The sequence below is a fragment of the Thunnus thynnus genome, chromosome 19, assembly GCF_963924715.1.
Source record: "Thunnus thynnus chromosome 19, fThuThy2.1, whole genome shotgun sequence".
NCBI classification, from domain to species: domain Eukaryota; kingdom Metazoa; phylum Chordata; class Actinopteri; order Scombriformes; family Scombridae; genus Thunnus; species Thunnus thynnus.
The window spans coordinates 14,028,058-14,050,550 of NC_089535.1; the positions used below are offsets into that span (position 1 = coordinate 14,028,058).

At 38.8% G+C, this 22,493-nt stretch overlaps 1 protein-coding gene across 6 annotated transcripts in view; it reads right to left on the bottom strand.

The window, feature by feature from the left end:
- rgs3a (regulator of G protein signaling 3a) overlaps positions 1-22,493 on the bottom strand; it is a 157,487-nt gene that overhangs the window by 52,812 nt on the left and 82,182 nt on the right. For 5 of the 6 annotated variants that reach the window (XM_067573934.1, XM_067573937.1, XM_067573935.1 and 2 more), the window contains one exon: positions 8,385-8,519. In XM_067573934.1, coding sequence (XP_067430035.1) covers positions 8,385-8,519 — 135 coding nt within the window. Of the gene's footprint in view, positions 1-8,384; positions 8,520-18,448; positions 18,679-22,493 lie in introns of those variants that run through there. The other variant, XM_067573939.1, reaches the window with a different exon arrangement.

Consider the following 22,493-nt stretch of genomic DNA (forward strand, 5'->3'; position numbering starts at 1 on the left):
GTGGATTTCATGCTCTGCTGTACCGTCTTAGGGGCTGAGTCCGCAGGGTCTTATCTATACTAGTTCCTGTGCTGATGCATAATTGCCATTATATAATAGTTATGAATAGTTAAAGGTGAGCTAAAATAAAGCCAAACAGCACTCCATCAAAGGGAAATCATTAATGTTTAAAAAGAGACAAGGGAATTAATCCTACACTACAGGCCACAATGAATAACACCGCTCAGCTGTGTGTGTGTTGTAGACAGGGAGAGGTGGATAGCAGAGGGAAGGACAGTGATAAAGATAGACAGAAATAGAGTGAAGGGGAAAGATTGCATATTTGCACTTGGCAGATGCAATAAAATTAGTAAAGGTAAAAAATCGAAAGTAAGAGAGGAGAGGATGGGAGAAGAGAAAAATGGGGCAAATGATTTTGGGAAACATGAGATGAAATTGGGATAAATCTTTTGCAACTTTTCAGAATCTCAACCACAGTTATGCTCTCAAATCATCAGAATGTCATCAATAATTTCCAAGCAATCTGATGCTGTTCACTCTATTCACACTATCCTCATTCACTCAAAAACAATAAAAGAAGAAAAAGAAAAGATGCTGTAGAATCCAGTGGAAAGCTGTCCTGGCCATCCTTCCACTTGATGACAACATGGCAACACACAACAAAAACAACCAAAACTGTCATGACACACACAAAAAAAAAAAAAATGCGACTGGAATAGAGCACAGTTACAAATCAAAAACTCTGCAATCAGGCAGTGGCTTTGGATTAAAATAAAACAAGCAAAAAAGTTGCCACCACCAAAATGGCGCCAGCTATTTTCTACCAATTCAGCAGGGAACATAGCATGTTTATCTGCATTTAAGAGATGATCTCTAAACTGTAGACTATGCTGTCATTAAATCCTTTCAGAAACAAGAGACACAATACTGCTTTAAATGTTCGAGCTTGGTTTCCCCCCGTATCTGCTCCGTTGGAACCAGTTCCAAGTCTGGATGTCACACTTTGAAAAACGCATCCCAAAAATAGCACTCAGTGTACTGTTTGGGTGCCCACATGTGTGCATGTGCATGCACGTGAGTGTGAAGAAAAGAGAGGAGCAAAGCAAAGACAAATGGAATTCATCCGTGTCTAATTAGATACAATGAAGGGGAAAGTGTGTATCTGCTGCACAGAACCAAAGAAAGCCAGAGACATGTTAATCATGTGAACATGTGGCAGAACAGATGTTGCCCATATTTTACTTTATATTTAGATAGCCTTACATTTATCATCTTGTTTTCAGACTATGTTTAAACTGAGAGGTGATCTGGGGCAAAGAAGTTATTTAAATATTCAAGGAAAAGAAAAGTAGAGGAGAAAGAATGAAAAATGAAATGTCTTATATGTACACTGTATATATTTATAGTGTTTATGACTCCTCACTTAAGACATGATGTCAGGTGTGTGGCAGCCTCTCTCACAGCTCACTCTTATCCTCATTGGATACTCAGTGAGAATATACTGTCAAAAAAACACACACTCTCATTCTTGCAGCTACTTGTTAACTTTCTGTGTCACTCACTTCCTCCTTCTTTCTCCTCTCTCACTCTCACCCACTCTCTAAGCTTGAAAACCTACCACTGTACCCGTCCATGTCAACTATTATGAATGTCCTCCTGACAAGCCCCCCTCTTCTAGTAGGACAAATTCACTCTGCCCAATCAGACGCCATTCTCAGCAACTGTCAAACACCTTGTTTCAGCCTTTGTCATTCTTCATCTATTCTTATTTCCTCTGTCCCATTTGGGGTGATAAACATTAACTTGAAGACTGCAGTCCCTGGTCATTTCGCCTCTTTTATATCTTTATCATTCTACTCTGAATAAGAAGAGTTGTTGGTTTCAAGCCATTTCTTTAAGGCTTTATATACTCTGTTTAATATACAACCAGGGAAAGCAGAATACATCTAATCATAAATCTACATCTTCAGCCTCCCAGTGAAACTCTGTACTAGGGGAAAACATCCTCAAGGAAAGTTGATATGTAACTCTGGAAAATAGGACAGTGGCATATCCTGATGAGTTGACGCCCATAAAAAGATGAGTGTGTGTTGCTCTCATAAATCTTCACAGACAAAATTGGAAAAATGGGGCAAAAAAAAATAATTCAGTTTTCTGATGAGTCCTAGACTGAACTGGAGCAATCAGCTTATTTTCTGTTTGTTATTTTGTGTTGTTGCTTAAGATGCAGTGCGCCCCAGTAGTGAGACGCGTATGCCGCTCTAAAGACGCACACTCGCTGACACTTCCTATCCGTCCAGAGCTTCATGTATCATTGATAGAGTGCATACTTGTTTGCCTGAAGTGGTGGGACATGTTGTAATAGGAAAACAGAGGAGAGACCAGGAGAGACCTCCACATTCTTTAATTTCATCATGAATAAAGAGTTTGGCAAGTGAAGAGAATGTGTAAAGCAGAGAGGGAATGAGAGAATGTCCTTGTCACATTGCCTCAATGCTTCTTCCAACATAAATGCTGTATTATAACCACTTCAGCAGCTAAAACAGATTCTCATGAATGTGAAATGAGACAGCCAGAGAAAGAGAACAGAACGAGCTGCTTCCAAACCTCAACAAACTCACTTTGGTCATTAGCAGCAGCTATATTTTTCTCACTGATCATGTGAGTCTGTGCTCTCGTGTAGAAAATTTATTCAACTTTTATTGCAGATAGTTAGCTTTCCTCCTCACTGACTCAGAGAAGGAGTACCAGCATTGCTCATCAAATTGTAGCTGTTTGTGATGAACTGAGGCTGTCATTTTCAAAATGGCAAGTCCTGCTTAAATTCTCATTTCAGGGTGTGTGTGGGTGTGTGTGTGTGTGTGTGTGTGTGCAGTTGAACAAATGTATTTTTCCAGCAGCCTAGTGGCTAAAGCTGCCCTGACAAGAATGCACCGGAAACTTTTCCAGGAAAGAGCTCACATGCTTATAATGGCTGTGGGATACCAGACCACTTGGTAAGTGTTTGTTTCAGTACATAAATATAGAAACAAATGTTTACATATGATAAAAACTCACTGGTTCTGATTGAAGATCCTTGATCATAAAAGCATTTTTGGGCTGATTGTGTAGTTGCTACCTTTACTGCTTTTACTCTTAAGGTCATAAGCGCTAAAAGTTGGTCACAGTTCTAATGTGGAATAAATAAACGCTGAGCAAAGTGATCACAAACTGTAAACAGAGTATACGAGCAATGCTGCAGTTTGAAGTCTGGTCACGCAATATTGTACAAAACAAGGTGATGGCAGAATAATGGCTCCTCCATTTCCAAACACAGCACATCAGCGATTTTATTGGCTGACGGAGTGAAACGCATGCTTGAACACATCGATCCTTTGGGTTTCAATTAAAGTGAATGGACAACAGAGCAAATATTCACAGGACTGAAGGGTGATGCCATACTTATACCCATAAAGCCCTCTTATCCATGCTAGCAGCAATGGCTGTATGAATCATGTGACAGTCATTCTACCACTTTGGTCCAGATTGAAATATCTTTACTAAATATCTGATGGATAACATGAAATTTTGCACAGATATCCAAGCTCTAAAATACTAATAACTCACTAATAAGATCACTTTGGTGATCTGCTTGCATAGCTGTAGACTCTCTGTAGTCTTGTTACTTCCTTTGTGGAATATGTTTACGTGTTGTGGCTAAAATCAAATGTGTTGTGTCCGTATACCATCTGTCATTTAAGTCACAATTTTTGTTGTGTTGCTTACTCCATGACAAGCATCTCTGACCTTGACAAACTGAAAATGTGTCAAGAACATTAAACAAGCTGTCAACCAAATGATACTCAAAGGAGCTGGTGAAACAGACAGAGAGGCAAGCTGAGGTTAGTCATCATAAACATACGCTCTAAATCCTCGGTTTAACATTTGCTGACTTTTAATGAAGCTCCGCACAGAATAGAAACTGGTAAACTCTCATCAAGCTCCACTTTCTAAGGGACTGGAGGATTAGAGAATCTCCAAGTGAAAAGGGCTCATGTCCAAATTTTTTTTTTCTTCAAACAGAAGCATTCAAAGCGTTCAGGGACCAGAGGAACTAGGACAGCTGCTGACATCAACACTGTGACGGAGTAACCCCATTTGCTGGAAAAAACATGAATGAATAAAGTAACATGAGGAGATAGAATGGATGTGACTTTTACAGTGTGCGTTTTCCCTTTAGACTGGATTCTGCTCTCTCTGCACACTTCAACATAAATCTCAAGTAAACTGCATGCTTCAGCTAAGTGTGGATTTACTTGGCTTTGTGCATGAGAGAACAAATGCAGTTTCTGACACAAGGGAAATGTGCGACTCAATGGGTAATTTTCTAAAGCTCCTTTGCTGCGATTCTTACCCGCTGGCAGGAATACACACAGTGTGTCAAAGATACACTCTATTCAGTTTACAAAGTAAGTTCTAGTGTTGACTCAGCAGTAACAATAGGGGACGAAATGCAGTTATTTAAGTACAGCAAAGACTCTTCTATGTCAAACTACTGGAACATTCTCTGACATGTTTTGAACATGTTTTTCATCATGTTTAGTGTGATTGAAAGTTGTTCATTCACATGTTGATCTAATGTAGGGGAAGGCTCTGACCCACATGACTGTTAATGTCTATATCTATAGGAATATATCCTCCTTTCTTTTACCAATATGAAATTACCAAAAGGATACTTTGCTGAATGTCAAGTAAATACACATAAATGTAAAAGGCTGTTACAAAGGTATTCTCCTCTTATCTTCCCTACTTGACAAAGCTGATTTGCATATAATTAAACACATTTGGAGTTGACTGAATACAAACTATTTGCCTCTAAGGTACTCTGAAGAAATGCAATCAAAAGTGAACTAATTTATCTAGATGTTAAATGTTGTGATTAAGCATGTATTTCCTTGCCTTCAGGACACTGTTAAGATTTCCATTTAATAAGATGTTACAGGAAAAGGTTCTAATAACTATACAAAGAAGGTACAGAGAGCAGGACATGCATGGATACTGACAGAGATATACCGTTAACCTTTGCAGCAGTAATGATGAATGTCCCTTTCTATAGGAATGTGTGTGATGTGTGATTGTGTGTGAGACCATGTCCAGCCTGAGGTGACAAAATCTGAAAAGGTTGCTTGTGTGTGACAGCGATATGCCTCCACACAATGATTTTAGGGTTGTTTTCATGAAAATGTCTGTCCATACTGGAAGAAAAGGAAAATAAGCTTAATCTTTCAACTACTTTCTGTATTTGTATTTTGACTTCAGCTACCTCAGTATTTCAACTCTATTTCAAGTGCAAATTTTTAGCAGTGAGCACACGTACAATTTCTTCAGACAATTTTGCCTTTCCTAGTTTTATGATCACTTTGCCTGACAAAATAATGTTAACACAGGTTCATCTGGGCTGTGTGATCAGCTATACTGACAGTGAGTGATCACAGATTGATCTGCTATAAAGAACATTTTCAAAAAGCTCAAGTTTCAGGTGTGAAAAATGGCGGCGTAGTGTGAACAGAGGGCAAAAACTGAGAAAAAAATATTAAAATGATAATTTAGCCAGCTAAGTGTTCATGGAGTTCCCTACTGGTAACCTACTTATCACTTACAACTAGAGCATTAACAAGCATATTAAGTTATAAAAACTTTAAATATTAACAGGTAAAATGAAATCTCCTGAGAGCATCATTGTAGAACTTAAGTACTAATAAAAATTGGAAAAGTAATAAATCAGAGCAGTTTCTTAACCATGTCAATATTGATCAATACGTTGTTTTGGTCGATAGAGTTTGCATGAATGGCATTGACTTGCGTGACTTAGCATGCTTGTGAAGCTGTTTTGTTATTGAACATATTGAACACTGCTGTCTGTGTACATGTGTTCATTTAATCAGCAGGATGGACCTTAATTGACACTAATCAGGGAAAGAAACAGACAAAGACATACAATGCCCTTTGTGTTACTGTGGTACGCTACATTCCAGCAGGAAAACATTGTCGCAGCAAAATATTGTTTGGAAGTGTATCTATCTTTTATTTGAAACAGTGTTTAAATGTTTAAATTTGTTGAATTCTCAGGCAAAGTTCATCCTAAAGTAGTTCAAATATTCAAATACAGGCCAAGTTCTGGGTCATTTACACTTCTGGGGAATCAGGTCTCATCCTGAATCTTTTGGATGGACCATATGGGCAGAAATACACACATACAGTATACTGTATATGGAAATAGACACGCATGCAGATGGAGAAAGGGATGAAAGACTGTTGGCTTGTGATTCTCTCTTTCTCTCTTTCATATGCTGATGAAATGAAGCCCTAATGTACAACAGGTGTGCCATACACACACACAAGGCCTTTTAATCACCTTTCAGCTAAACTCAAATGAAATGGGTTGGACTCCTTTTAAATTGACAAAGTGTATGTGCTGTCTTTGCTGTTCATCAGAAATGAAATAACTTACTTTTTAATCATTAGGTAATGAAAAAAAGAAAATGGTGTTGGGAATGAAGGACACAAAAAATGAGTATGGTGTTAAAAGGAATTAGGTTAATCAAAAAGTAACCCGATAAAACCATTTCAAATAAATGCCCATTACAGCCAAGGTGATGTTAAACCTTCACACCTATGAATAATGTCCCAGAGACCATGAATCTATCTATTTGTTCTATAGTACTGTCAGATTGCCACTCACTCACACAGCTTTCACAAAAATGTCTCCAAATAGCAATTAGAGAGCGTGACAAGAAAAGACAAAAAAAACCCCACTTTGAGTAGATTTTCTAGGTAATGCTTGAAATCACCAAATTGGGCCACAGTTATCTCATTCACAGCTTCTCAGCAGCCTCTCTGTTAATCAGGGCAGTCGAAGCCCAAAGAGCAAAGATCAGTTACAGTTCATCCTCAATAGCAACCTGCAGATTAGAGGTGTAATAACTTAGTCCAACAGTGATTCAATTTGATTTTGATTCTTTCAGAAAAGATTGGGTGAATCATAAAACTTCATTTGACATACAGTATAATTGGATTTGACTCAACTCAATTTGATTCGGTTAATTTGAGTGCTTCCAAAATGTCAACAGAGTCGAATTTCTAAAAGGGAACTTAAAAACAGCTTTAATCAATATTTTTATAATAAAAATGGATCTAATGACTGTGTGTACTGTGAAAGGGGTCACTCCTGGAACTCACAGAGATTTATCACCCAACAGGTCCCCTATAGCATCTTTCAGCTCTTTTTTTCAACTTTATTTTCTTGTCATAGCATAATTTTCAACAGCAGACAGGCAAAGTTAGCGACTATAGCAGGTGAGCATAGTGGAGCATTTAGCAGCTGAAGAGCCAGATATTTCCCTCAGAAGCTGATGGAGATCAAAAACAGAGCTAAAAGGAGAATAAATATTGGATTTACATTCATCAAGTGAAAACAAGTACATCCACATGAATGCTATTGTTACTCCATAACTGCTGGATTTCTTAATAATCAACCGTTTGCTAACATATTTGCAATATCAGTATGTCAGTGTTGTGTTCACAGCTTGTTTCTGCTGTCCCTAAGTGGACAAAAGAATCTGTTATTGCAGTTTTAAATTATTTAGTCAAAATTATAATCTTATGCTAAAGCACTAGTTCAACTTACATTTATTTTCAAGGAAAAATGTAGCTGCAAACAACAACTGCTCACTACTTAGTACTGCTTAACAGGAACACAAATATGTAAACAGAAAGACACGACAGAGCGGTTGGTTTCCCAACTTCAAATCACACAGAAGGTATCTGAGTTTTTTGTTTCAATATGTTGTTGTTTACGTATCACCACTGTGATCACCACATGGGTCAAGTGGCACATTGAGAAAACACCAGACACTCACAGTACTGGAGACGTGGTCAAGACTAGTGTGGTTGGTGTGTCAAATGGTCACAACAAATGTAATTTACCACAGCTGTCCTAGACTGACACAGTGCAGTAACAAAAATCTTACTTTTGCTAGCAAACATCACATCATATTTTCGCATAACTAAATAGAGCAAGCAGGGCTTAAATTGCACTGATTTGACACTTCACTAAAACAGAACAACAATTCGAATACAGCCACGTAAGAGACAGTGTTGCAAACTGGCCCAAAGAAATGTAAAAGCTGAGTGTAAAATCATAACGATGCTGGTGTGAGCTGCAGGAAAATGTTTTACATTTCTGATGTGAGTATGTTTGGGAGTGTGTGGTGTTCATGGGGCATCTGTGATGAAGGTATGCACAAATATATGCATTCCCATGTGTTCATCTGTTTAGTGATTCATGTTTGGCCTCAAATGAAAATGGAAATGCTTCTAGATGTGTGTGTGTCCATATGCCATACCTGTTCAAAATGCTGAACGGGGGGCTCCCTCCTGTGAAGCTGGAGCTGCTTGTCAATGTTGTCCTTCAGGCACTGACACACGCGGCGCTTCTGGTCAGCTGAATAAGCTTCCAGGCTGAGCAGGCAGTCACACGTCTAGAGACACACACAGAGAGAGAGAGAGAGAGAGAGAGAGAGAGAGAGAAAGAGGGAGAGGAGCAAGAGGGGTGGAGGAAAAAGATTAGATGTTTACTCTCAGAGAATTACAGAAGAAGAAGAAGCCCCTGATCCTTGGATAGATATAGGGTTCAAGGGCACAGGAGAACATATTAGAGGATTACAAGAATGTAAAAAAAAATGAATGAAAAATGCAAAAACAGGAGTTTTCAAAGAGGATAATAACTTAGAAAAAGTGCTTAACCAATCACAAGTATCACAGATGTTATACTGTTGTGTGTTGTGTTTGTGTGTCCAGCAGAATAAAATAAGAACAGTATCCATAAATGACTCTGACCCTGCTGGTACAGTATGTGCTGTCATTGTCTGTATGTTTCATCTCAGATGTTTCTTCTTGCACTTCGTCTCACATTCAGTTGTTATTTGAACTTTGTTTTCATGACACCACAGGCTGTAAAGTGGTACAGCTCTAGGGAGCAAAATGCTAGCATTAGTGAAATTAGATAATAGCCATCATCCACTATGGCAGAATCTGATCTGCTGGGAAAATGATTACCAATGGCGAAATGGTACTCGAAAAAGAGTACAAATCAATATAGTCCTGCTGGGAAATACATGAAAATAAACATTTGACAACAAATGGTTAAACAAGAGTTCACTGTAAAGGATGTAAATACCCCTTCAGTTGTCATCCAGAATCTGTGTTTGATCTCAGTGATGTCCAGATTAAATCTATAATGCTTTAATGCCCCCATTTGTTCTTGTTTATGATTCCAGCAATGTATTCTCGATAAAACGCAGATCTTCGATACAATACTCAAAACCCATTTATGTTGATTTTTTGCTCCAAATCCTAATTTGTAAACAGCTTCTGAGCAGACATCTCAAAAAGTTTAAGGAAGGGAGTTAATGGGAGTGTAATATCTAGGATGAGAACATTTTGTGCCAGTAACGTCACCGGAGTTGTTTCTGTGCTGCAGTGTTCTAAGGACTGAATGTGTCCTTAGAAAGTGGACTTTAAAATATTCATTTTATAGCAGGCAAGTTGTTTCTTTCCAGTGACATCAGATCTTACATCTGTTGCTGCAATTGTTTTTAAAAATAAATCATCCCTAATTGATGGGCATGATTTTAGCCCCCTCTAACTTTTTACAGCAGCAACAAAACATTGTTTGGACTTTGGTGGCAATACTGGATATAATAAATACCCCCTTATTTTATCTCCTCATGCATATATGCACACAGTCACAGTCCAAATTAAAGAATCACCTAATCACATTCCTAATGGAAACAATATGGTTCTAAGTGTACTAACAAATCACTATCCAGTCATTTGTGCACTCAAACATACACACTCTCATCAGCTCTTCTTATCCACCTTTGCCATTATAGCATTGAGGTATAGTGATGTGTGGGTCAGGGTTTTTTAATACCCACACCCACCTTATGACAGCCAATCTGCAAAATATACGCTCAACCATCTGAACCCGACTTGACCTGCAAACCACCAACTTTAGCCTTGGATACAGCAAAGTGAGCAGTGTTGCACTATTTCACTATAATTTTTATTTTTTACGCTGCTTGCATGTGTGTGTGTGTGTGTGTTTGAGAGAGAGAGAGAGAATGGCATAGAGAGGGGAAGAGAATGTGCAAGGTAAGCTAGTAATGCACAGTCTACCCTATTGCACACAATGTGTCTGTAAGTTATTTAAAACTTACATTCAGGTATATTCAGTTGAACAATAGTCTCCATTATTTTTTCAGTTTCTGATTCCAGTCCAACATTAAATGACCCCATTGTGTTCAAGTACAGGTTTTTGTTTTTCAATTTCCTCTCTATCCAATTTGATCATTTCCATCTACCTCAGCTGTTCTGCTTCCAGCAGGGTCAGGGAAAAACATTTGTGTCTTGACATTTTTGGGCACAAGTCAGGCTATAAGTAGAATTTTTCCATTTTGTGCAAGTCTTCAGAGATTGACTGAAGTCCTTGGGGCTTTTCTTGACGCTTGCTGCCCTGGTCAGTGGTGAATCTCGATGCTAGTTTATTTGCCTGTTCCCTGGCTGCGTGGGCTTTTGCATGCCCTGCTGTGTTGCTGTCTCTTGCATTATCTGTCTCTTTCAGTGTCACTCAATGTCCTGTTGAAGATGGGGATGCTGCTGTTGTAGGATCTTGCTGCACAAAGCCTTGTCGTTGTCAGTGATAATAATGCAGGGTAAAAAGGCATTTAAAGCCTGCAGTAATGGCAGTAATGTCCCGATTGTTTGCTTTGATGCAGCATAAAATGTACAGTATGTATGTGTTACTAACAGATAGAAAAAAAAACATGGAACAGTCAAGACAACAAAAGAAAACACAATGTACAGTATGATAGAAAAAAATAGCCACATTTTGTAACTCAAAAGTGGAGAAATAATGAGACAAAAACAAGCAAAAGGAGCAGGTTAGATAGCAAAACCATTTATGAAATTGAGTCTGACTGTTTTCAATTGCGTCACAAGATGATGAAATAGCAGCTTTTTCAGAGCGGACAGAAATCAATGTTGATGTTCTTTGATATCCATCATTTGGACTGAATCTAAGTCTAGAAGAGTGCAGCAGTGGCCATAATACTTGGAGCGCATGCACACACACACACACGCATGCCGACTTCAATGTAAACAACAAGCCTCTGGACAAACTCTCATAATATTGCTGTCGGTGAAAATCTCATAATTCTATCTAAGGTTATTTTTGAGCAGTCACAAGGATTATATGATATTCTGCAGGTTTGGAAAGGTCAGAAAAACTCTTAACGCTTAAATTTTTGTGGATTAAACTGTGTGATCGCAAAGGAAGTGTTTCTAATTGTGATTAAGGTGCATCACATTGATTCTTCTGCCACAATGTTGGTTGGTTGGTTGGAGAGAATATCAATAAACAGCGCTGGGCTTGGACTATCAAGACTGAAATTAATTAGTTTTTTCTTCTTTACTTAGCTAATGGCATTAGCTATATAAGTAATTGACATCAGTTGATTTCATGGTTGCCTGGAGACAGCAAAGCAACAATATTTACCTGTAAGAATGCATCAAGTTAAGGTGGAGCAATGTGCAATCTGAAATTCTTCAAAATTACACAAAGACGTTTTGTGATTATACATTTTGAATTTCCAGATAACTGATAGTGTGTTATGTAGTCAGGTACTCCGTTTTTCTGTCTCCCATATCATTTGAGCCTTGTTAAGAAATATTTGGGATGAGTAATACTATAAAAATAATGCAAAGGCTCAGGCTCTCCAGAAAACATTGCCTCATATGGACAGGTTGTTCCAGGCAACTCCCCACTGTCCTACATTAGAAAAAACACATCTGCGATGGAGTAGTTCAAGGTCCCAGAGGCATGAATGCACCTGCCTCCATACGAACATACACAAGCACACAGACAAAATCACCCGGCTTTAAAATCTGCACACACTACCAGTTTGAGCTCCTACTATAAATGCAGTCTTAACTACATATTTACAAGATATAATGATTCAAAAGTAAAAACAAAAAGGCAACCAGCTGGGACTCTTAGAGCTGCAGGAGAGCTTACATCCGTAATCTGTCAGAGAGAGGAACTGTGTATGTTTACACAGTCTTTGGTGTGTAAATATGAGTCATGTGATTCATACTACACTGTAAACCACTTAGTGCTATGCACATTCTGTCCTGAGTAAAGAGAGAAAAGGGAGGAATAACAGATGATGACAGATGAAGGATAATATTGAGCGCACCCTTATTGTGAGTAATGCAGTAGTGCATTCCTTTTGCGTCATATCTTAAAATGAGCCATGCTCTGCAAGGGGGATACTAATGATGATTTATGTCTCCTAGCTATCGATTTCCATTTGTCTTGTTTATTTTAGTTTACTATTATACACATGTATGTGCTGTGCTCTTTAACTGTGCATTATTGCATGTATCTGGGATATTTGTCCTGACAGTAACTTGCATGTCATTGCATTACATCAGTTAAAATAATCAGTCATGCCAGCAAATGAGTGAACTGTTGACAGCTGGTCACAGACCACATGTTTTCGGCGGGAAACGTCTAGACGGCCAGCTAGAGCTTTCTGTAATATTGGCACTGCAATTTATTTCGCAGAACAGCTGTCTCTTAGTTTAAACGAGAGTGAAATGCAACTTCACTTCTGTGATGCATACAGTCAGTCTTTCTTTTAAACCAAAAACACCAGTGACTTTAAAATTAGAATTCAAGTGAATACAATCATTTTCACTTTGGGACCACATTGTCTTTAACATTTGGACTGTTTTGAGTATGAAGGGAATTCACTGGAATCTCCCTGCCTCTGTGGAAGCAGGTCCTTGGGGATTTTCATGTTAAAGTCAAGTTGTTTCTTGGCACTAAACAGCATCCGGTCAGTGACCCAGACTGCAGGCTCAGAAACAATAAGTTACCCTTTTCCAAGACAAATTGTAATTTATCAGTTTCAGTAGCAGTCACGTCATAAATGAGGTCCTTATTATTGGGATAATAGAGTGTCTATTTAACTTATTCATAAAATGATTACCTTAAGAACCTTATTAGTTATAATAGCTAATGGTTCCTTTACTCATGCTCCTACTTTAGTTCACCCCTGATTATAAATCCACCCGTCCAAGAGATAAACATGAAAGCTAATGAAACAAAATTCAATGAATGGCCACTGGGCTGCCATGGAGTTGCTAAAAATACAGGCAGCATTTCCCCTTAATCAGATTGATTAAAGTGCTCCCTGGTTGAAGCCCTCCCCTTGAGCCATCTGGCAGATGAGTTTTCAGCGTGTCACTGGACTGCTGTCAACACAGCTCACCTAATCATCACAGGTTATCATGCTTTCAGAGACAGTTTATGTATGTAAAGCACATTCAGGTATCATTTTTGTTCACACTGCCTGCTAATAATGACCTAATTGTAATGTTTTGCCTTCATGTGGCAAAGATCACCTATGTGTGATGAATGCTTACAAGAATAGTTGGACACTTTGGGATATACTGTAAGTCCCTTTCTTGCCAAACATTAGATGAGAAGATTGATACTACTCTCATGTCTGTGAAGTAAATATGAAGATAGCTTAGATTAGCACCTAGACTTGAAGCAGTCAAAACCATGAAGTCGCCAGGAAGTCACCACTTCCAGCCAAGAAATACTTCAGTACATAAGCCCCTGTAAAACCACAACTTGTCACCTTTGTTTTTGTATTGAGTAAACCAACTAGATGTAATGTGTTAATATCCAAGTTTCAGAGGTGCTGAGAGGCAGATTGATTCACCTTTGGACTGTGCTATGCTAAATCTTTCACTGCTGGCTGTAGCTTCATATTTAGCATGCAGATATAGTGTGTGACTGTTATCAATTTTCTCATCTAACTCTTGGCAAGAAAGTGAAAAAGCATATTTTCTGAAACGTGAAACCATTGGTTTAACATGGAAATTTTCATGGATGTTTTCAGATGTTTTTGGGACATTTTTAGGTCATCATAATTTGCTGGAATGCCTGCACTTTTTTGCTCCCACCATCCCAGCTAGCCATTCAGCCCCAGATTCTCTAAGCCCTTAGTTTTTTTTAAGGCAGATGTAAACAGTTAAAATGTATATAGGAAGAAAGAGAGCCAATGAGTAAAGCTCAGTCTAAGGAGCACACTGCTAATCAGTGCACTAAAATGAAAACACATGGCAATCACACAATGGTAATCTCTATAAGGCAGTAAAATAGGTCTAAATGAAGAAATAATTCCACCAACTGCATCCTTTCTATTACAGGATATTGATGATGACAATTAATTCTGTAGTGTATGTTTTGTTTATGCAAAAGATTCTAAGATACTTGCCAGAAAACCCACAGCAGCAGGAACGGTGAGATAGAAAATGTAAAGTATATGCCATGCTCCTAAGAGATCAAAGGTTTTTTTCCATGGCAAGTCCCTATACACTGTCACACTAAGCAGCATCATGCCCTATTAGTCATAGCCCTTACACTGGTGCTGAACATGATATCGTGACTTGTCATTCCAACACATATGAACTAGTTACAGATAAAACTTCCGGCACGCCATCATCCTATTATCTCATAGTCCTGTTTAATATAGAGCATGCTAGTACAGCCATTATGACTTTGTCTAAAACCTGTTGACAAAACCTTAATCTTCTCTGCCTTTTTTCTGCAGTGGGTTATAGGGCTTCACTGCTGAGCATTAGGCCTTGTAACCGTAGTATTTAATGGGTTTATGGCTTCCACTCAAGTGACGTGTAAACAAGAGCTAATGATACTTAAGCAGCTGGCTGACTCTGGGTACAGTATATCCTCGCTAATGTCAATCTCTTTTCCTGTTATTTTCCGTATCATCTCCTCAATTTAACTCCTGCAACCTTTTTGAATTCCCTTTACTTACGTTTCGTTGACACTAGTGACATGGTTCCAGGGATGACTGTATCTGTCTGTTGTCAGTCCACCATTTTGGTCCAGACTGACATATCTCAACAACTATTGGATGGATTGCCATGATATTTGGTCCAGATATCCGTGGTCCCAAGAGGATGAATCCTACTAACTTTGGTGATCCCCTGACTTTTCTTGTAGCACCACCAGCAGGTCAAAGTTTTCACTTATTCAATGAGATATCACAAAATCTACTTGATGGATTGACAAGAAATCTTGTACAGACATTCATGGTTCCCAGAGGATGAATCCTATTGACTTTGGTGATTCTCTAGCGCCACCATGAGGTTGACATTTCTTTAGTTTTCAGGTAAATGTCTTGACAACCACTGGATGGATTGTCAAGAAATTGGGTACAGACATTAATGTTCCTTTCAGGATGACTTGTAATAACTTTGGTGATTCCTTGACTTTTCATCTAGCGCCACCATTGGGTTAACCTTTTAATTTGTCCAATACTTTAGTTTATAACTTAATACCTGCAAAATGAATTACTTTCCCTTAAGCCTCTACTGTACTTTCTGCATGCTAACATGCTATATTAAGAACATGGACATGGTAAACACTACACCTGTTAAACATCAGCATGTTAGCATTGTCGTTGTTGACATGCTGACATTAACATTTAGCTCAAAGCACCGCTATACCTATAAGTACAGCCTCAGAGAGCTGCTAGCATGGCTGGAGACTCTTAGTCTTGTTCTTGCTCTCCAATGTACATTTCTCTTGTTTACTGGTATGAAAAATCCTGACTACATTAGAAGGTCTGGTGAGGTCAGGGTAACGTAATGGAGGTCAAGTCTAGTTCGCATGCCTGACTGCCTCATGACAGCACTAAAGGTTGGATGATCAATTTGTTCCTGAACCTGGGATTACTCTTTATAAAAGCCAATGGGTGAGATGGATACTATAAAAACACCTGTACAATATTCCCAGTTATGCAGGTCTTCCAGCACCTCCTACCCAATCTGAACTTCCCAGCACCACACACAAGCAAATGCATATTCCCCCAAAAATGACAGCATAGAATGTAACTAATCTCAACCCAGTGGCTTTCCCATACTCTTTCATCTATTTCTAGTTTGTTTGTCTGGCTTCCAGCTCAGAGCTCTTCTGTGGTTTGCCTAGAAAAAGCTGCCATGAAAAGACCATGTTAACTGGAGCCCTTGACCCGAGGCCCTTCCTATAGCCGCTGGGGAGGGTGATAAGCACATGACAAGGCCTGCAGGAGGGTTTCTGACGTCATGTACTGTTTCTAAAAAGTTTTCTCTTTCAGTTTTTGCTTCTTTTTTTTAATCAACGGTAGTGTTTAGCGTGTTTTCTGTCTTCATGACCATTACACAATGAGTGAGTTCATTGATCATTTGCCTTTTTGGCCTTTTCACATGATTCTATCAGTTGTGTTTTCATTGCATAAGCATGAATGCACCATCTTGAGCCTGAGGCTTTACATTCAAGTGACTGTTTTGACATTTGGCTGATGATATGTACAATAAATAGATCAGTGATCATCATATGAATGTAATGGCCAAGCATGTGAAAGTTTCTAAGAAAACCTTTTATTGTTAAATTATAGTTCAATACTTTTCATACATATAGTGCATACCTGAAAGTGTTATTATTCCTTTGGAAATCACTTCTGCACACTTTCCCATTAAAGTCAGTGAATAATTCAGATGATGATTTTGCCTTGAACCTATTGGAACAGGGAGATTATCCATAGTTTACTACAGCTTAGGAAAACACTTTCATCATTGAAATCAATGCTGCTTGGTAAGTTGTTGGTGGCTATAGATCTCAGTGCAATCATATCGCTTAGATGGAGGTCTTTAAGTGATTATATTTAGATGTATAGCCACTGTCACTGCACTGTGCCAGCCACTGTGCTGGCATATTAAATCAGAGAAAAAGCAAAGTACACTTTAAGTTGAGGCTCATCTTGAGGGAAGAGGGTATATCTCAGTTCAATCAGACCCCAGAGAGACCGGTCCTGCCATGGCTATGTTATGGATTGCTACCATAAGGTATTTTGCTGACAAGGGCCCCTGGGTACATATCACTCAGATCCAGCCTTCAAACTGCAAGTGACAGCCTGTATGTCATGCAGTCCATGATGTGCCTGAGATCACAGAGACACTTAAATGAATACAGACGTGCATCAAAAGGCATTCTGCACTGTATATATGCATACAGCTGTAGCAAACAAGCACCTCTAGGTGTACATCCTCAAAGATCTATTTAAGATGTCTTCTTAAACCTGGAAAAAGCAACAACAGTGAGTCTTCACGCAAAGTAATCCAATCAAAATTGTACCATTATGTACTGTGTCCACAAACGTCACATGAACGTCACCCTGCACATAATAAACCAAGAACAATCTGACCTCTTGCAAAAAAGACTATTTGTATGCGCAGCACTGTGTTATGTAACCCTGATCACAGTGCTCCCTTGCTGTTCCACGGCCTACACGCAAACCATCACACTGTGATTTCACCTAGTTTGGCATTATCGCTCTGCATTTGTTGCCTCTTATCTCCTTTCAATCATCATGCTCTCTACGCTGCATCAAGTGTACACAAAATAATTAATATTTCAAAACCAATAACTGCAAACTCCACATGAAATATGATTTGCATGCACGACTTAAGAATTAAATTGTTTATGACAACTGACAAATGTATAAATCTGGTATTATAAATGTATGCAGACTACGCTGAGATGAGGTAAGTAATTTTAGTCATTGTTGGTGCTGTGCTTCGGTTAGTGGAGATTATTCATCATTTCATGGCTATTAGTGACTCTATTGTGCCAATTAGATACTAATGGCTACAGTGGCGATTTCTGGGAAATAGTAATAAATGAGTGGCCATGCACTTAATGGAATTCTCAGCTTTCACTTGTAGAAACATCACACACATCAGCATACATTATCAGAACCACAATTATACAGCAAGTTTTGGTACAGTATAACACCAGGAACAGCACAGTGTAATATACAATATAATGTAAAAAAATTTAAAAATTATAGTCATCATTGTCCCTTCAGCACACATAGCCCACTGAAAAATTACAACACAGTCAAAAGTTATATGGCTGTTCTACTTGAGCCAACACAAACATGCACTGTAATAACATATAACCTCTAAATTTATTAAGGCCACCATATAATGAGCTCATTGTTCTCCAACTTCATGCAAACGATTATGTGCATAACTCACAAGTCAAAAAGAGTATTAAACAACCATAAAGTCTTCTTTATAATAAGCTACACTGTTCCCATAACTGCAATGTTTTTTTCCATAAAACTTCTTCTCTTACAAAAAATGCCACTACTATTTCCGTTCTTCCTATTTCGTGCAGTTGAGCTACACAGTGAGTACAATACAAGTCTCTGTCTCTAAACCTTTAAATGTACTCTGAGCCGATCCATCAATCAGTAGCACTTACGTCTCCATTGTCAGACAGCAGGTGCTGCTGAAGAGAGTTCGCCTCCCTGACGAATCGCCTTTTAGGCCCGACCCGGTCGGCCAAGTTGCCCATGATGACTTGATAACTTGGTGATAACCCTGATGTGCTCCAGTGGTCAATAATCTCATACACTGTCTCTGCTTGTTCTCTGTGTTTTTGGTTTACCTACACAAACCCTTTCTTGCTGCCTCTCTTCCTGCGTCACTGACACACTTACACACACACGACACACACTTGACTTTCCAGAGACACAATTGCAAACCCCCCCCCCAACCCCACCCCTTTTGTTTCACGTGTAAATCTGGGTTATCAGTTCCGTTTTGAGCAACTGCTAAAAAAGGATGACCTCCAGCTATCGAGGAGAAGGGCAGGAGTAGACAAAAGGAGGAGAGCGGACTGTGACAGTGCCAGAGATGGAGAGCCTAAGAGGAGGAGAAGATTGAAATAACTGTGTAACTGCTCATAGCTTCAGGAGAGGAGAGACGAGCTTTTTTTACACTGTGTAATAAATTTTTACTCATTTTTTGTTCCTGAGTAGTAAGTGTTATTTCCTAATTGCTTATGCCTAAAAAGTATGAAAAAATGGCTATGATACCCTTCACACTTTGCTTTTGTGACCAAGACAGTGATATTTTGAAATGTAACTATTTCCAATGGGAAAATGGGCAAATTTGCACATTTTCATTCACATTAAGTCAGAAAAAACAACATATGAGTCACTGGATACAATGATGTGCAAATTTTCCCATTTTGCCATTGGAAATAGTTACATTTCAAATTGTCCAGGTCACAAAAGCAAAGTTTGAAGGTAATAATTCTATACTTTTTGAGGCATAAGCAATTAGGAAATAACACTTACTACCAAGGAATAAAAACTGTTACATAGTGTTATTTCTTTGGAAGTAAGTAAAACAAATTCACTGTGCAAAGAGATCATTTCAAGGTGGCTCTCTGCTTCAAAATGAAAGTTAAACACAGTGGACAAACTGAAAAACCTGAATAAACTGATGTCGTTTTGAGAGCCTAACCTACCTTGGCTTTACATTTGATGTTGTATGAAACGGACTGAATGAGGTAATCCAGTGGGGACGTCTGCTGCATGATGAGTGGGTCATTTGGGAAAAGTTGTGCGTAGCGGTATGTGGGAGCCACATATGTTGTTGTGCGGTCCCTTGTGAGTTGGTGCAAATTTCCAATTTTGGTCTACAAAGATTTATGTCTGTGTATGCATCTGCGCATGTGTTAATGTTTTATCTAATTACATACTGTATATGTTGTATGTGTGTGCAACTCTGGCTTTCCCAACTTTTTTTTTTGTAAGCCGACATATGCTACGATACTTATAGAAGAACTGTGTCTGGTATTTTCTTCCTTTATTGGACAGTCTGTAGTGGAGAGAGAATGGAATGTTTAAAGAGTGGAATGATATGCAAGGCCGGTCTAAGGTCAGATATGAACTCACATATCTATCACGAGCATGGACACACTCCTAACAACGTGCTGTTCAAACAGACAACCAAACAAGCTATCAAACCAGAGATAGAACTGGAGTCGAATCAATTGGAATAGACCACCTCTAAAATAAAAAAACAGAATAATAGCAAGCAAAAACATCGCTCCTCATCACACTGGTTCATTCAGCTTTCATTATGTGTGTTTGTGATTGTTTTGTTGGTTGGCAGGAACAGTTTAAGTCTGCCAGGCAAATGCAATGTTTAACTAAAAAACATGTACAAAGCAAGGTGTCTCTTTCTCTCTTTCTCTGTGCTTGTGCGTGTGCGTGACCTTTGCACAGACAGGCCAGAAAGAGCAATTCAATTAGAGTCTATCACAGTACACACATCTTTCCTTTGAGTAAACATACACAAACACAGCAACACGGGTCACGGTCACTCAAAAACACTTAAAACATGTCTACATCTTCTCTGATGAGTGGAGTTCAGTTCTTTAGCTATTTAAGAGCTCCTCTCCCAGTCTCTTTTGATATATTATCCTCACACCAGTCTGCGTCACACACCAGTTTGCTCTGCCAGCGGGACCAGAAGGTCAACCACTCTGTAGACTGAGCACCACAGTAGTTTAGCAACTACTCACACAGACTATGAGTGTACCTCAGCGACATGGGGTAGGACAGAGAGGAGAGGAGAGGATGCATGTCGTAAACTATTTAGCATATAAAAGGAAACTGGCTTATGAATACAAGTCTAAAAGTACCGTTCTTACAGTATCTCTTACAGAATGTGAAAGACAGGAACAGTCAGAGTGAACTGTATTGTATGCAGTGTTTCATTGTGGCTACTGTTTGCTCCCTGAGGTATGAAATGAACTGCTGACAGGTGTATCAACTATAATAGATGACTGTACATTTTGTGTGTGCGTGATTGCGTGGGGGCATCTGGCAGGACGGCTGGAGGAATGAGTCTGACAGGGGAGTCGGGGGAAGCAGAGCCAAGTAATTCTTAAATGGACACAAACACACACATGCAGTCTTTGCTGTTTGTCTGTCTGTTTTCTTGCCTGTCTCCCACATTCACGTTATACATTAATATACTGCACTTATTTGGTATTTTGGGAGGATCTTTGCAAGGCTTTTGCCAAAAAAAAAAAACAATCACTCTTCTCAAGGTTAAAGTGTCAAATTGTCTGTGGTCCCTACTTCTGAGAGTGAACGGCAAATGTGAGATTTATTGTTGATATATAGCATTTATATGCCATCTTTTAAACTATGAGGAACCAAAAGCTTCGCAGAGAAAACAAAAATAAGAATTATATATATAAATCTAAATCAGTAAAAAGTGCATTTAAATAAACAATACAACACTGGAGAAAGAATGAAAATGATAAGATAACAAAGGCTACTGCACAACCCAAGACCTGATCCAGCCATTCCAGCAGACATTTTTTAATGGGTCATATAAAATTCAAAATCTGCTTTTAACTCACTCAAAACTCTCTCTCTTCCTCTTTCATGCTGTCTTACGTAAGAGTTTCTATTTATATATGTTGCCTAATTGGATAGAATGAATAATATTGTAGCCTTTTCCTTCCTCTCATTCTGTCTGGAATCTCAAAAAAGGCCCTTTAAAAGATTCATAAGCTGCTAATGAGGTTGTGCAGCACATTTCAAAGCACAGAAAAATAGTGACGATATACAGTATGTGTGTGTGTCTGCGGCAGTGCGAGTTGAGGTTTATGCCGTTGCTCAGTGAAAAGATTAACGGTATGAGCAGACAGTTGCAGCCAAAATGAAGTGCAGACAAGTCACAGTAGCTGGATGGAAAAACAGAAGAAAATAGCCCCTTTGGCGTACATTTTAAACTACTTCTGTGATATTTTTAAGTGGGGAGTGTTGAAAAGCTCTACGTGTATAAAATGGTTTCCAAAAGACCAAAAAGAGTATATGACACTGCTTGGGCAAGAAATGAAGATATATTATTTAAGCTGACAGTTTCATGGTCATAGCTTGCACTGTCAAATATCAAAGCAAGGTGTCACTGCTAACTCCCTGTTAGCTCGGGCTAGCTTTAGACTGGCATTTATCTTGTTCAAAATACATGCAAGAACCTGAAGAGAAATACACGCAACTTTCATCAGGAGGCTGTAACGCACACACAAGGGTTTGCACAAGCTCCCCCTGATCTGGAACCATAACAAAACAGAGGGAGTCGCTTGTGCAGCAATAAGGACGGGACCTTTACTGGCTTGTAGCCCGCAAATGCTGCCAACTGTGTTTGATGCAGCTTTGGCGGCGCATGAATGTCTATTCTCAGTTCCACCTGAGTGCAAAGAGACTGAAAAAAATCTATGAATACTTGATGTGAATGCAACATGAAAGTGAGGTGTGACAGCCTCTTAAAAGTCATTTCACAACAATTTTTTATACAGTGGATGTTAAATCCGTCATGAATATGTTTGCTATTTAAAGAATTGTTTTTTAATGTTCATACAGTTCATTTAATACTGCTTTAAAATTTTCATTTGGTATCCTGTGTCCTGTACTCTGTATCCTGTTTCCTTCCTTCCC